Genomic DNA, 14,438 nt, shown 5'->3' on the forward strand with positions numbered 1-14,438 from the left:
TCTCCGCCAGCCCCAGCGGCACAGCAAGGGGAGCAGGGCAGCACAGAGCTGCCCCAGCCCACGGACAGGCTTGCCCTAAGAAAAGCCCATGCATAAGGACCGGTGGTAGCCGCTTTTATTTACACACGAGATCACATGCTGAACAAGGATGCTAGTGCCACTAAAGTACCCGTAACAGCAGGATTCTGTGCTTTATTCACAGGACAAAATATCGGTACAACATTTTTCAAAGACAGTTTTTCTTCAAGCAGATACATCTCACCACCCTCGTGGCTGCACGCCGAGCTGCAGTGCTGGGAGGCGAAGCAGGGCGGCTGGGGCCCTGCCTGCCCTGACCCCACAGGCAGCGACGCCTCCTCCGCTCCCTGGGGCTGGGACTACCCGGGGCCCTGGTTCACTCTGGGGTGCCAAGGAGGGGTGCGCCCCGGAGGAGCCTGTGCACGGGCTGCGAGGTGGGGCCATCGCCGTGGCCCAGGACCGCAGGGCTGTGCAAGTGAGCAGGACCCCCCAGCACGAGCCACCGCACCGCCGACCCGCGGGGACCCATCCTGCAGGGGCTGCAGCAGGGCTCTGCGCCTCCCCAGCTGGGCTCCCCCAGCCCCGCTCACCCTGCAGCACCCCGGCTGCTGCCCCGCCTGTGCCTGGGGCTTGCAGGAGGGCCGGGCTGACTGCAGGGCCTGGCCACGGCCCCCACAGGCCACCCTCGTGGAAGACTGCAGCGTCACGTCACCACAGCTCTGCTCCCGGGTGCTCATTCCCACCTGAAGTCCTGCCCAACTGTTTCATAGAACTTGATATTGTAAGGTCTGTAAAAGTCCCGGAGCTGCTCTATCACCTCGGGGTCTATCTGCACGTGAGTCCTCCCTTTGGACTTGCCCAGACAGCGTGGCGAGCTGCTGCTCTCTGTTTTTTTCAGGCAAGGAAAGCCTTTCGTCTTGTTGAAGTAGAAGTGCTTGTCTGTGATAACCCGTTTGATGCCCAGGAAGTCCTGGACTTTGCCCATCTCCCCGGCCGGGTCTGTGATCAGCTTCTCCCCGCTAACGAAGTGGATCTGGGAGAGGGGGAAGTACTGGAGCCAGCTCTCCAGGTGCACGGCGTACATCCCGATGCGGATGGCATTCCAGGAGGTGTCCACCAGCCCCAGGCTGCGGTTGCGGAAGGACAGCCCCTCAAAGGTGGGGATGTCTGGCTTCTTGGAGAGCGTCTGCGTGTAGTCCGAGATGGCGCGGGTGACCGGGTTCCTCACCACCACGATCAGCTTGGTGTCCCGCGACATGTTGAAGATCCGCCGCGGCGCCTCCTTGGTGACAAAGTAGCTGGGGGTCTTCTCCACCGTGATCTGGCTGTCGAGCGTTCGTGGCATCAGGCTCCTGCAGGCAAAGAGGAAGATTACGGTGAGGAAGGAGCTGTGCCGCTCGCAGTGGCTGCCCACGCTGCGCTGGGCGGTGTGCGCGGCACGAGGCTGGCAGGGTGCCCGGTCCCGGCAGGGCAGGAGGACACCGCTCCCTCCCGCAGCACTGCGGGGTCTGCCCCGGCCGTGTCTCCCTGTGTCCCGTCTGAGAGCCCCGGCAGAGGGCAGGGGTGTGCCCCAGTGCCCCCACGCACTCCGGCCAGAAGAGACGCGCTGCTCCCGGGGCGCTGGAGCCAGGCAGGGTGGTGCAGAAGGGCACTGCTGAGCTGCCAGGGAGCTGGTGCTGTGCAGCATCCAGGGCTGCTCCATCACCACCAGTGGCAGCTTCATCATCAGTTTAAGGCAAGCGTGTGGCTTCATTCCGCAGCCACACAGCCAAGCGGTCCTGCCATCCGCCTGGATCGCTGCCATGGGCGCATTAACCAGGAGACAGCCTCTGCCAGCCTTCGCCCAGTCTTTTATCACGTATTACTGCACTGGTTGCCATTTGCACAAGAAATTACAGTGGCTCCTTCCGGAATTACTGCAATTACCTGGCTCCTCCCCTCCCTGATAGCATTAAAGTGCAGCCAGGCTCCCGCACTCCCTGAGCCGTGGGCACCACAGGCACACACCAGGTGCCAGCCAGAGCCGTGCCGGCTCCAGCCCCCGTGGGGACACAGCCGCCCCTCCTCTGTGTCCCCTCAGCCTGGCAACCAGCACTATCTGCATGCAGCCCTTGTGCCCCAGCTGTGTGTGAAGCGGAGCTGCAGGGCCAGGCAGCGGGTGCGTGCAGGGCGGGCGGCGTGGAGAGGTGGGGGCAGCCCAGGGGTGCTGCACCACGAGGGGCTGGGGCCCAGCTTAGGGCTAATTGAATCACTTGCTTTGACAAGTGAACATCCAAATCAAATAAAGACTAATGGGATAGAAAGATTTGTAAGTTGGTTTTGTATTACTAGAGTGAACTTCTGGATCCATCACAGCCAGATGTGGGGCACAGCAGGAAGCACAGGGTGCCCGGGGCCTTGCTGCCCCTACGGCAGCAGTGGGCACGCAGGGGCCTTGCTGTCACACACTGCCAGGGAAGGAGGAGCTCACCTGGCTTCCAGGTGCTCAGCCTGGCTCAGGGCTCCCCAACCCTGCAAACCGTGCTGCCAGCCATACCCAGCCCCGTGACTGCTGCCCTGCCCGAACACCACAGCCTGCTCCTGTGCCAGCTCAGGCAATGCCACAGAGCATCTCTAAGGCGTCCTCCGTGGGCCAGGGGCAGGGGCATCACTGCTCTCCTCCCCACCCACAGGGCTTTGGAAGGAGCCAGGGGACAGCCGTGCCAAACGCAGGTGACCAGCCCCCCAGGCACATGCAGGGGAGCGTGTGCCATAGGCACCCACAGGGTCTCCTGCACTCACAGGCACCTTATATTTCAGCTGTGCTTACTGCTCAAAAGCATCTGCTACAATTTCCACTTTGCAGTACAAGTTAGTGGCTCAGCGACTGCAATTTAATCGTGCAGCAGAACGCAAGCTATAAGGCACAAGCAGGCGCTGCCTGGGGAGAGCTTTATGGTGAGCTGAGAAATGTGCCTCTGGGAAGGGTTTATTCGGAGCAGTCCACCACACGTTCAATGCTCCGCAGCCACCTGTGCCCTGCTCGGAGCCTGCCGCCAGCTGCCCGAGGCCCCAGGCACAGCCCCTGAACCCTGGGTGCAGCCAGTGCCCCCCGCTGCAACCGCTGGTGTTCAGGGGGCTTGGGCCCCCCCCAGCTCTTCTGGGAGGACAGGCAGAGCTCATGTGGCACAGGGGAATGCCTGCAGCCTGGCAGGTCTGTGTCCCCTCCACGAGGGAAGGAGCGAGGCAGAGGAAGAGCTGGTGCGGCAGGCATCTTACCAGACCTGGATCTACTGAGGGCTGGCCCAGTGCAGCCTCAGGACAGAAGCAGTCACGGAAAGCAAACATCAGCAACCCCGCCTGCAGCAATGCGGCCGGCGGAGCGAGGCACTGATTTATTCATGGGATAACCCTGCACAGACCCCAGGCCTTCCTGGCCTGCTGCAGCACAGCTGTTTGGGAACACTGCAGCCGTGACCCCGACCAGAGACCACCAGGGAAGCATCCTTCAGCCCTCTGGAAATCCACGTGGTCCCTGCAGGGTCCCTAGAGCAAGGTCCACAGCCACCGGCTTTGGGCTTGGTCTGCAGAACGAACCCTGATGGAAAACAGCTGGGAGGAGACGCAGCAGTGGCAGCAGGGGCAGCACCCACCTGGTCCCAGTCCCGCTGGCCTTGCAGCCCTCACTTGCTCTTGACCAGCTTTCTCATTTGAAAGAGAACTAATTAACTAGCATAAATTAACGGGGATGTTTTACATAGGTACCTGAGCACAGCCGTGGCTTAATTGGCCTTTCCCACTGCTCTGCTCCAAACCCCATAAATCCAGATTATGATTCCCATTGTTTAATGACTGTCAGGAAATGCTAATTTAGTGCCAGGCCCCACTGCTGGTATCTCCATATCACAAACAAGTTTCATCATAAATCAGTGCAGGACAGCTTTATAAGCGAATCACTATTACAATATATTGGTGGAGAATCATAAAACTGCTGTTTCATTAATGGCTCATCTTCAGGCTTGTTAGACTTTCATTACGTGAGCTATTAGGTCCATGTATTTAAAAAATGAAATTACAGGTTCTAATCAATTATGAAAAAACAAAAATCTCTGCATAGTAAATTACAGAAATGAGACAAGAGCTGTTTTTTTTTTTTTTTTTAAATGGACTCCCAGTGTTTGCTGCTCCTGAACAACAGAGACTGCTGAGACAACAAAACACAGCCCGAATAGATAAATAAATCACCAGTGAAACCATGCAAGGGGGAGAAATGTCATCCACACATTCATCTTTATGTTAACGGCGGGATCCCCAGAGCTGCAAGAGCTGGGAAATGCATTGCAAACTTAATTACAGTTGACTTTAAAATGATATTTTTGGACTTCTGCATTCACAAAGTTATTTGCATACAAATAGCATGTCACAGAGTTTTAAGCCTCAGGCTCGTGTCTTCAGGTTTGAAGGCTCTCAGCACCTGGCCCGCGGCGCTGCGCACCCCGGTGCAGCAGTAACAGCTCCGCGGCGCTGGGTCCCCCCCAGCCGTGCCACCCTGGGTGCCCCGTGCTGCCTGGACCTGCCGTGCCCTCCGATTTTAGGGTTGCTGCTGCCTCTCCTGCACGGTGCCAACCAGGGCCGAGGACGGTGCCCCAGGGCGGGGAGGTGCAGCCTGCTCACAGCCCTGCCAGGTACCGCTCTCGCACGCAGGCAGACAGACGCAGACCTTCGCCACCACTGCCTGGGGGCCGCAGCGCCAGCCCGCTGCTGAGGCAACAAACTGGGCTGCGCTTGTCCCCGGGGCCACAGCAAAACCCCGCGGCTGTGCTGCCGGGCTGGCAGCCCTGGCCAGAGACGTGCCAGTCCCACCGACACCTTGGGAACAAGGCGCCCTTGTGTCGGTGCCCCAGGACGGACGGGCGGTGGTTTTGGTGCTGCCTTCCCCTGCCCCTGGACACCCCAAGGGGCTCAGCTCCCCCTGCCGTGTGCCAGCACCGCTCACGCTCCTGTCACACACACCAGGCTCTCCCTGCGCTCATCCCATTGGCACTGCCCGGCTGGGGAAAACACACGGCAGCTTTCTCCATCTGGCAGCGCGTGCACGAGCCGTCCGCGCTTTGTCCTGGTGAGGGGAATCTGCAACGCAGCAGAAATGGAGGAGGTTAAAAAAGCTGATGCTGAGTGAGCAGCAGGGCAGCTCTGCGCAGAAATCATTAGGGAGGTAGTGGAGTGAACTCCTCTCCGGCCTCACAGCAGTGTGGGCTGCAGGAACGCCTCTCCCCTCGCCTGCACAGGGACCAGCCCAGGGAGCAGAGCCACCTCCTGGGGGGCAGCCGCTGGGGTCCCCTCCAAGGAGAAGGGGTGGGAGGCACTTCCCAGCAGCAGTGCCGGGGTGCAGCTCCCTCGTCATTCCAGCACACGCCTTTCAGCAGCCACGGGCTTTCCACTTCATTTGCTTTTCACTGTGCTTGCCAAGAAGGCTAGCCCTCTGACCACCAGAGGGATTTAATTATCGGGGCATCGCAGCTCTCCCCGCCTGCCAGGCGTGGGCTGCAGACACATCTGCTCACGGTGCCCATGCACACAGCTCCCACCCGGCTCCCCCCAGCCCTCCCCAGCCTTCCCTCCCTCCAGCCGTGCTCTGCTCGGCGGATGACGCGGGCAGGCCCACAGCCCCTTCCCTACAGCACGGCCGGCTCCCCGAGGAGGTCGGCATCGCTGCTGCTGTGCTGGGGAGAGGGCAGGTGCCCCCAGCCCACCGTGCCCCCAGCCCTCCGTGCCCCCACAAAGCGGCTGCCCAGGCCCCGCTGCCATTCTGTGAGCCCAGGATGTGCCCCAGGGACACACAGCAATCCCTCTGGGCTTCCCAGCACCAGCCAAATCCCCTGCTCAATGCATTAATCTGGCTGGAGATACAGCACTAATTCCTCTTGAATTAGAGATTATTTTCATTGTAGTTACTAAGTTCTTAAAGCCCTTTAGTGACATTTTCTGTGAGCGCTAACGCTCGCTTCCTACCCTCAGATTCGGGGTTGTATTTGCCCCCTTACTGGAGCGAGGGGACGGGCGCACCCAGGGGGGTGGCAGGAGCCGCAGGAGGACGCTTCCCAGGCACGGGCAGCAGCACCGGGGCAGAAGCCACGTCCCTGCCCCGAGCTGGCGGCCGTCCCCTGCAGCGCCCGAAGCCGGCACATCCCTGCCCAGCCCTGCTTGTGGCTGCCCCGGCTGCACGCTGCGAAGGCAGCGCCTGCCCTGAAGGAGTTAACTTCTCGCCAGCACCTTTCCCAGGCCTGAATTATTAATTTTCTCATAATCTGCCTTTGGGCACCCTGCGGCCCCTACAACGCTCCCACATTAAAGAAACATACGCTCCCTTGCTGCCTACGTTGCTTTGATGTCGAACATGCGTGAAACACTCTCCCAGGGATAAATTTGTACAAAAATTCATCAGATGATTGAGATATTGCAGATAAGCGTGCGGGGGGGAGCACACACTCGATAATCCCGTTATGGCCCAGGTCTGCATCCAGCCCGTGCAGCACGCAGCAGAGCTGCCAGCTCCTGGGTAAATATTTGCCTGTTGCCGCTCGCTGTGTGCAGAGGATTTGGCGAGCACATCCAGGGCTCTCCTCAGAGGCCGCAGACTGAAGTGTGTGTAATCCTGGACTTCATCCACTCATCGGCATAAAAACAAACTGTTTAATTTGGCAAAAAAATCCCAAGTGCTGGCTCTCGTGATGAGGGCCGAGCGCTTTCCCTCAGCCACCCGATGTCATGGGCTCAGCGCCTGCTGCCTGGGCACGGGGAGAGGGGAGCCTGGGTGGGCAGCGAAATCCTGCAGCACACCCAGCACCCGCTGGGCTCCCCTCGGACCCGCTCCCATGCAGCCAGCCTGGCTGGGGTGCACAGGGTGCCTGGGCAGGCACTGGTGATGCGGGGACCCAAAGCGCTGCTGCTCTGAGACTGCCTGCAGCAGGCACATGGCCCCCGGCTGGCCCCGAGCCCTGTGCCCGCTGCAGAGGGGTCATGCCATGCTGTGCTGTGCCGTGCTGTGCTGTGCCGTGCTGTGCCACAGGTGCACGTGGGGCCAGTGCTGGGCTCGGCAGGACTTCAGATGCTGTCAGTAGATGAAAGCTCAAGCAAAGCTCCACGAAGGTTTAAGCAAAACTGGGTCAAGCATGCGAGAAACTGAGGTGTGAGGAAGATAAAATAGCTCTTCTGGTGGAGTGACATTGCAGCAGACTCTCAGGACACAGCAATACAGCAGCCGATGCCTAACAGCTGGCAGTCATGCCGTTACAGAGCACCGTGAGGAGGCCACAGGGCGCTGAGCACCAGCACCAGTCCCCAGCCCCAGTCCCCAGGTCCCCCAGGCCTCCCCACAGCGGTGTCCCCTGCTGAGGATGGCCACGCTGCAAGGGCCGGGGGTGCTGGCCCCGGGAGCAGGGCTCTCAGCTGAGCAGGATGGACTCGGCTGCGTCCCCCTAAAGCCTGCACAGTTCAGGGATCACACCGTCATCCACACTGGGAAAATGATGACCTGAGGGACGACCCAGGGAAAGCCCGTCCCAGCCCCGTGTCCCTCCTGCCACACCATGAGAACACCTGGGCCCTGCGCCGAGGCAGCCCGGAGCTTTAACGATGGATCAGCTCCCTTTAATAAATGTTTATGTTCAAAGATTTTACACCAGTGCTCACAGACAGATAATGAGGGACATTTCAATGCATAAAAGCAGTGTGAGCACAGTAATTAACTTTGTTGCTGATTCATTTTTAATCATTCAAATGCTCAAGAGATTTGCTGTGTCCTTTAAGTCAACAAAATCTTTTCCAAAGGGCACACTGCCGATGCCCTTCACGCACGCAAGCCTGGGTGTAACTCCCGTCCCTGTAAATAGCCACCCAGCACCGACTCCCAGCGCCCAGCAGCCGCAGGCCAGGCAGGGAACAACCCGCAGGGGAGCACATCCCAGCCCCGTGCAGACCAGCCTCCCGGAGAGGCCGCAGCGCACGGAGAAGGGCTGGGGTTGCCCCTTGGCCATTCCCACAGCCACTGTTTTCAGAGGTGAAACTTCCAAAATGAACACTCATTAAAAATCACGTAATGTGCCTAACGGAAAGCTCAAGCCGGAGACGCGCTGCCCACGTGGTGATATTCCAGTGCTTGGAACGTGCAAAGGAACAGGGCGGCGTGCTGGTGCCCAGAACACCGCAGCGGCCCCTCGCACGATGCAGCCACCCCTCACACACCTCTGCCACGGCCCCAGGCCAGCCGGGCTGTGCCACCAGCCGCTGTTTGCCAGCCCCAGGGCCCGCTCTCTCCCACGGGGCTGGGGTCCCTGCAGCAGATGCCCGAGGCCGCCACGGCCCAGCAGCCTTCGCTCGTCAGCTCCATGGAGCATCCATGCCCACAGCCACGCCAGGTTCTGAGAGATTTCATGCTACTGAAGCGAAGGTTAGAACAAATTGCAGTGTTTACAAACAAGGTCATGGAAGACAGAATGAGAGCACGCATCATTAATATTGAAGACTTGGCGCCCTGCAAGGATTTACCTCCCTGCATTCTCCCAGGCTCCAGGGCTCTGGCTGCCCCAGGCCCACCTCAGGCCCACGGCAGCGGCCAGGGCAGGCGCTGCAGGCAGGGCAGCTCCTCAGGCACACAGCCTCTGCCGGGGGCCCGCACCCATTCCTCTGCGCCTGGGCGCTCTCTGAAGTCAAGGAAACTTCAAAGCATCCTTGAAGCTTGCTGCCTTCCTCTCTTCTTGCTAATTAACTTTAGCAAAATGCACTGTCAGTCAAGCCCACAAAACAGTCGGTGTCGTTGGGCAAACCCTAATGGGCTTCCATTTGTGTGTGAGCCAACCTGGCCATTAGCAGAGAGCAATTAGCGAGGCGGAGTGCGGGAGCCAGGGCTTGCACGCTCCCTCCGCAGGCGTGGGGGGTGCAGCGTTTTCCTCCCCACCCCGGGTCTGTTCCCCAGGCAGCCACGAGCACGGCAGGGAGGCTGGCAGGGGAGGCTGGCAGCACTCAGTGAGCTGCCCTGGGACAGGATCCACGCGGCTGAATCCCAGCTGGAGCCGCCCAGGGCTGCCCATGGCACCAACGCTTCCCAGCTCAGCTCCCTGGGGACAGCGACGCGGCGGCGCTGGAGCATTTCATGGAGTTACTCAGGAATCTTGGAGAGGAAAACTGCACCCACGGTTGCTGCTCAAAGTTAACTGCAAATTAAACGACCCTGTCTTCCCTGTGCTCTGGAAAATATTGAAGGTTATTGGCACGCTACCTGCAGCAGGAAAAGCTCTGTATCGAACATTTAGTCCAGGATTGGTAATGAATCGATATTCCCCAGTAGCTGGCTGTTTGGTTTCAGTTGTCTTAAAACAGATCTTGCTAAAAATACCTTTCCTGTAGTGTATCTCTAGCTAATGAGGTGGATTAGAGAGGCTGATGGGAATTGGGAATGGCATGGGTGTTTCTGGGCTGCTGTCATTAGGCAGGCAGCTCCTGAGCTGCGTGGTCTCGCAGGGGGGAGAGCAGAGGGGTCCCGCTCAGGGCCCACTTGAAGCATGCAGTCTCCAAGAGGAATGAGCCAAGGCTGCCCTGGGAGAAGGCAGGAGGTGCTACAGGAGCCACCACGGAAACAGCAGCTGTGAGTAAGCAAGGCATTTGGAGCCAGCAAGGACAGCAGCATCACAGCTCCCCTGTCACTGCTTCTGCCACCTCCACATTGGCCCAACTCAGGGTCAGGGGAAAACACAGGAAAAATGAAGCTCATGTTTTTGGAATGTCACAGGGAGTCAGCTCTCTCGCTGCTCCCACCTGCAGCAAAGACCTGCCTGCGCCCTCCATTCGGCTCCCCACTGGAGCACAGGATGGGGCTCGACTAGTGCTCGGCCATCACAGGGCAGGGGCTCCTGAAGCTGATGTCTCTGCTCACAAGAGGGGAGCCTTTGCCCTTCCACGCAGCCCGTGCTCTGGCTCTCCCCTCTCCCCAGCCAGCAGGAACAGGCGGCCCCTGTGCTGGTCCTGGCTGGCAGCCTCTCACAGCCGGGTGCCAAGAGCTCTGCCCTTCCCCAGGGCACAGCCACCGCCAGGACCCTGCTCCTGCCTCCTTGGTCTCTTGGCAGCGACACGAGCTCGTCATGCTGTGGGTTAGACCTGCTCCACATTTAATTGCTCCACTTGCAAGAAGTAAAATCAATTCCACACTTTATACGTTAGCAGCCTCCGCGCTTATGTTTTGGCACATTTGTGAGGTTAAAAAAAAAAAAAGTAATAAAACCAGGGAAGTGTCATTTAATTGTTTTATCTGAAGTAATTTGGAAGCTCTGCTGCTCTGATGTGATCTATTGATCTGGACACAAAGCCAGGCCCCGGCAGCACCCGGCCACGCTCCCAGCACAGCCACCACCCCTGGAGCAGTGCCGCGGGGTTTGGTCCCATGCTGCCGCCGAGGCCCCAGCCCCAGGCTCCCCACAGCCCACTGCAGCCACCATGCGTGGGGAAGCACCAGAGCCCAGAGAGCTTGCAGGGCCCAGGACTGCGAGCAGGACCTGGACACAGGATGGGGAGGCCATTTCCCAGCCAGGTGCTGAGCACACGCAGCTCCCCTCTGAGCGAGGCGCTCGGTAGGACCTGTGTCCTGCTGCCTTGCCCATCCGGCTGTTTGGTGCCCCTCAGCCAAACCACTGCTGCTCCTGTTCTCGTTCGCCTGTACTGCAGAATCGCTCCCGATTGCTTTGAGGCAATGCAGGACAGGTGACAGCATCTGACATCTGGATGGGGGGACAAACCTGCTGAGGGGCAATGGCAGGTGAAGGGTAGGAGGAACTAGGCTGGCTGCAGTTCCCTTAGGACAGACACAGCTTCAGAGAGCTCCACCCGCACCTGTGCTGGCTCGCCAGTCACCTGCCAGCGGTGCCACAGCAAAAGGAACGGAACATATCCCTCTGCAGGGTTCGCCGTGACCCACGTACAACTCAGCAGTGGAGCTGCCTGCATCTGCTGATAGCCCTCCCCGAGCAGTGCCTGAGCTGCCTCCCCAGCACAGACCCCGGTGCCGGTGCCAACGGCTGGAGAACCACCCCTGCGATACACAGAGCAGTTCTGACCTGCTCGCAGTCAGAAAGCAGCGTCCTGACGCCACAGGCATGACTCATGTCTGGCCAGCAAGGAGACAGATACAGGGATCCCAGAAGAGCTGGGAGTGAGCATCGCATCGTGGTGCCTCCCAACCCATTTGGCAGCCGAGGAGCACGGCTCTGTCCGGGTACAGGGCACATCTCTGTTGGAAAACCCCTGCTGAGACAGGAGTAAGTGCATGAGAGGGGAAGGGAGCAGAGCTGGGCGCACAGCCCCATGGGCTGCTTCCCACAACCAGCTCCAATGCTCTGCCTGTGCTGGGCATCCTCCTGCTGCAAGCTCACAGGCACCAGGGGGCTAACAAAGCCTCCACTGCTTCCCGATGACCCCACAAGCACCCAGCCGTGCCTGAGAGCACCCAAAGCGCCTGCAGCACTTGTCACGACACACAGCAAAAAAACGCCAGGACACTGGGCCAAACACTGTGGGCAGAGGCCATCTCACTGCCCACAGCACAGGGATGAGCCCACGCATGGCGCTCGCTGCCTCTCTGAGCACCGCTGAACTGCCCTCAAAAGCCTTTACTCAAATTAAAATCTTACCATCTCCTGCTGGAGATGCACTCACTGCTCTCTGCAAAGTATTGGGGATCGCAGACACACTCACTTGCCTGAGTTGAGACAGAGGAGATGGGGGAGGGCAGGGGCTCTGAGGAACCCTGAGCAGGGCTGCAGCACCAGGGACAGTAACTGTGCCATCCCGCAGCCTTCTGACTCGCCCCTTCTCACTGGCGGCTGCTTCTTCCGACGGTGGGAAACCTCCTTCACCGTCCTGGCTCCAGCGCCAGGGGCCCGCAGGGACGGGGCTGGGGCGTTTGCACTCACAGCGTGGATGCGGGTCTGGGGGCTCCAGAAGCCTCGCGGGAGGGAGCCGCACGGGGCTGGGGCACGGGCTGCCCTGCCAGGGACCGGCCTCCCCCCGCGCTGCTCGGCCCTTCAGGAGGACGGTGAGGATGAGGAGGGAACCTCCCCGGCTCGGCCGCCAGCGCCAAGCCTCGCCCGTGCGCTGCGCCCGCGGGCGCTCCGGGAATGCGCGGCGCCGGAGGGCTCGCGAACCACGGCGGGCGCAGCCTCGGGACCCGTCCCCGCCCGCCGCCGCGGGCACCGGCACCGGCACCGGGCAGCGGCACCGGGCAGCGCCGTGGCGATTCGGCCCCGCGGGCCGGGCGGGGTGCCCGGGGCCGGGCGCTCGGCGGGGCCGGGTCCGGGTCCGTTCCGCGGCGCCGCCCTCACCTGTACCACTCGAGCCCGCGGTCGTAGTTCCTGTCGAAGAAGTGGGGCTCGGTGCCCAGGGCGCGCACGTCGGGGTGCGCGCGGATGAACTCCAGCACGGCGCGGGTGCCGCCCTTCTTGACGCCCACCACGATGGCCCTCGGCAGCCGCTTGGAGCCCGGGCGGCCCGGCCCCGGGGCGCTGCCGGCCGGCGGCGCGGGGGGCTCCCGGGGGCGGCGGGCGGGCGCGGCGCTGCCCGGGGGCTCCGCGGGCGGGCGGCCGCACGGCCGCGACTTCTGCAGAAGTTTCTTGGCGGCGGCGGCGCTGCGGGCGGGCGCGCAGCGGGCGCGGGGCGCGGCGGGGCCGCCGCAGCAGCAGAGCAGGCTGTAGCACAGGTAGGAGCAGGACAGCGACAGCGTCAGCGCGAACAGCAGCCGCCGCGCCAGCCGCCGGGACGGAGCCAGGGCCCGCCCGCCCTGCGCCCTACGCGCCATGGCTCCATGGGGCCGGCCCGGCGGGCATGGCGCGGCCCGGCCCGGCGCGGCTCGGCGCGGCGCAGGCGAGGCGCTGCCCCCGGGGCCCGGCGGCGCGGCCCCTCCGGCATGGCCCGGGGCTACGCGGCGGCGCGGCCGGGCCGCCCCGGGGGGCTGCGCCCGCCGCCCCGGCCCCCGCGCGCCCGCGGCCCCGGCGGCGCGGCTCCCATCCCCGGCGGGCGCGGCGCTCCGGACGGCGGCGGCGGCGGCGGCGGCGGCTGTGCCTCCGCGGGAAGTGCCGGGGCAGAGGCGGCGGCGCTGCTATTTAAGGGGCCGCCTGACGTCAGCGCCGCCCGGAGCCCCCGCGATCGCTCGGCGGGGCCGGGGCTGGGGCCGGGGCTGGCACCGGCACCGGGACCGGCCTCGGGAGCGGCCTCGCTCTCTCGCCGCGCCGGGACCGGGAGCGGCGCCGGGGGCTGCCCGCGGCCGTCCCGCCCCGCCGGCTCTGCCCTGTGCTGCCCGGGCGCGGAGCGGCCGCGCTCCCGGTGCGAGCCGCCGGACCCCGGCAGCGGGGGGGGGCCCCGCAGCGCCGCGCCCCCCTTCCAGCCCCGTCCTCCCGGCGGCACAGCCGGGCGGAGCAGGGACGGGGGCACCGCGCCTCGGCGGCTGGAGCCTGGCCCGGGGCAGGGCCGGCAGCACAGGGCCCCGGCCGGGAGCACGGCTCGGCGCTGGGTCGCGGTGGGCCCGGGGCGAGGGAAGGCAGGGCTCGATGCTGCGGGAGCACGAGGCGCGGGCAGAGCCGGCAGCGGGCTGGGTAAGGCGCTGGCAGCGAGGCACGGTGTCCCTCCAGCTCCCGGCGAGCCTCCTTCCCGGGCGCCTGAGCAGCCCCGGCCCCGCGGCTTGCACTGCGAGGGAGGGGACAGGAGCGAGGAGGGGCCGCCCCGCACGGCGGCAGTGATTTCTGGCCTCAGCGAGGGCAGAAGGAGCAGCCGTCAGCTGGAAGAACAAGACGCAAGAATTACATTTCTCTGCCAGGTTGGGGATGCGTAGTCTACAAACCGTGATGGCCTAAAAGCAGGCTGACCTAGGAAAACCACACGGTTGTTGCAGGGTATGGATGCAGACTGTTGCTTCGTCCCCAGTCCTCTGGCTCCCTCCACCTGACACGCTTCCTTCCCTCTCGCACCCTTCCAGCCCAGGCTTCTGCTTGGTTGCTCACACTTAAGCCAAAAGACTGTGTGCAGCACCACTTAAACATTAAGAGTCACTGCCCCTGCTTTCTCGGCACAGAAAGCTTGTTCAGCTGCAGAAAACTACTTGTCTTGTTACTCGGGAAGAAGGACGGTAATAGAATGAGACAGGCAAAAAGTGGCAGCCCAGCAGAAACAAGGATACTGCGAGCTGCCTGGCAGCAGGGTGGGGATGAGGTTTCCTCTTGTGCAGCACCCAGGAACTCAGTGCAGATGTAAAGAAAGATGGAGAAGGCTGCTGAAAAGCAGTGCTCTCTGCAGCCTCTTTTGCCTGTGCTTGTGTGGGAGCAACAAAATTGGACCTTGCTGGGAGTGTAAAAATAGTTAGTTACAGAACCAAGTGTCTGATGGATCAGGAGAGCTCTGGAACA

General features: G+C 62.1%; 1 protein-coding gene across 1 annotated transcript; it reads right to left on the bottom strand.

Annotated features, from left to right (window-relative positions):
• Positions 1-174: 174 nt before the first annotated feature.
• HS3ST2 (heparan sulfate-glucosamine 3-sulfotransferase 2) lies at positions 175-12,929 on the bottom strand. Its single transcript, XM_084295889.1, has 2 exons — positions 12,366-12,929; positions 175-1,370 (listed from the first exon to the last, which is right to left on the bottom strand). Exons 1-2 carry the CDS (start codon positions 12,836-12,838, stop codon positions 752-754), a joined length of 1,092 nt encoding a protein of 363 aa, XP_084152015.1. The 5' UTR covers positions 12,839-12,929; the 3' UTR covers positions 175-751.
• Positions 12,930-14,438: the final 1,509 nt, after the last annotated feature.

Source organism: Netta rufina (assembly GCF_964035555.1).
Source record: "Netta rufina genome assembly, chromosome: 15".
Classification (NCBI taxonomy): domain Eukaryota; kingdom Metazoa; phylum Chordata; class Aves; order Anseriformes; family Anatidae; genus Netta; species Netta rufina.

What these genes read in the sequence shown, in the direction of transcription:
- HS3ST2 (XM_084295889.1), bottom strand. Translation starts at nt 12,838, where the DNA reads ATGGCGCGTAGGGCGCAGGGCGGGCGGGCCCTGGCTCCGTCCCGGCGG. An exon ending in CGCGGGCTCGAGTGGTACAG is followed by an intron (nt 1,371 to 12,365) that starts GTGAGGGCGGCG and finishes CTTTGCCTGCAG; the next exon opens with GAGCCTGATGCCACGAACGC.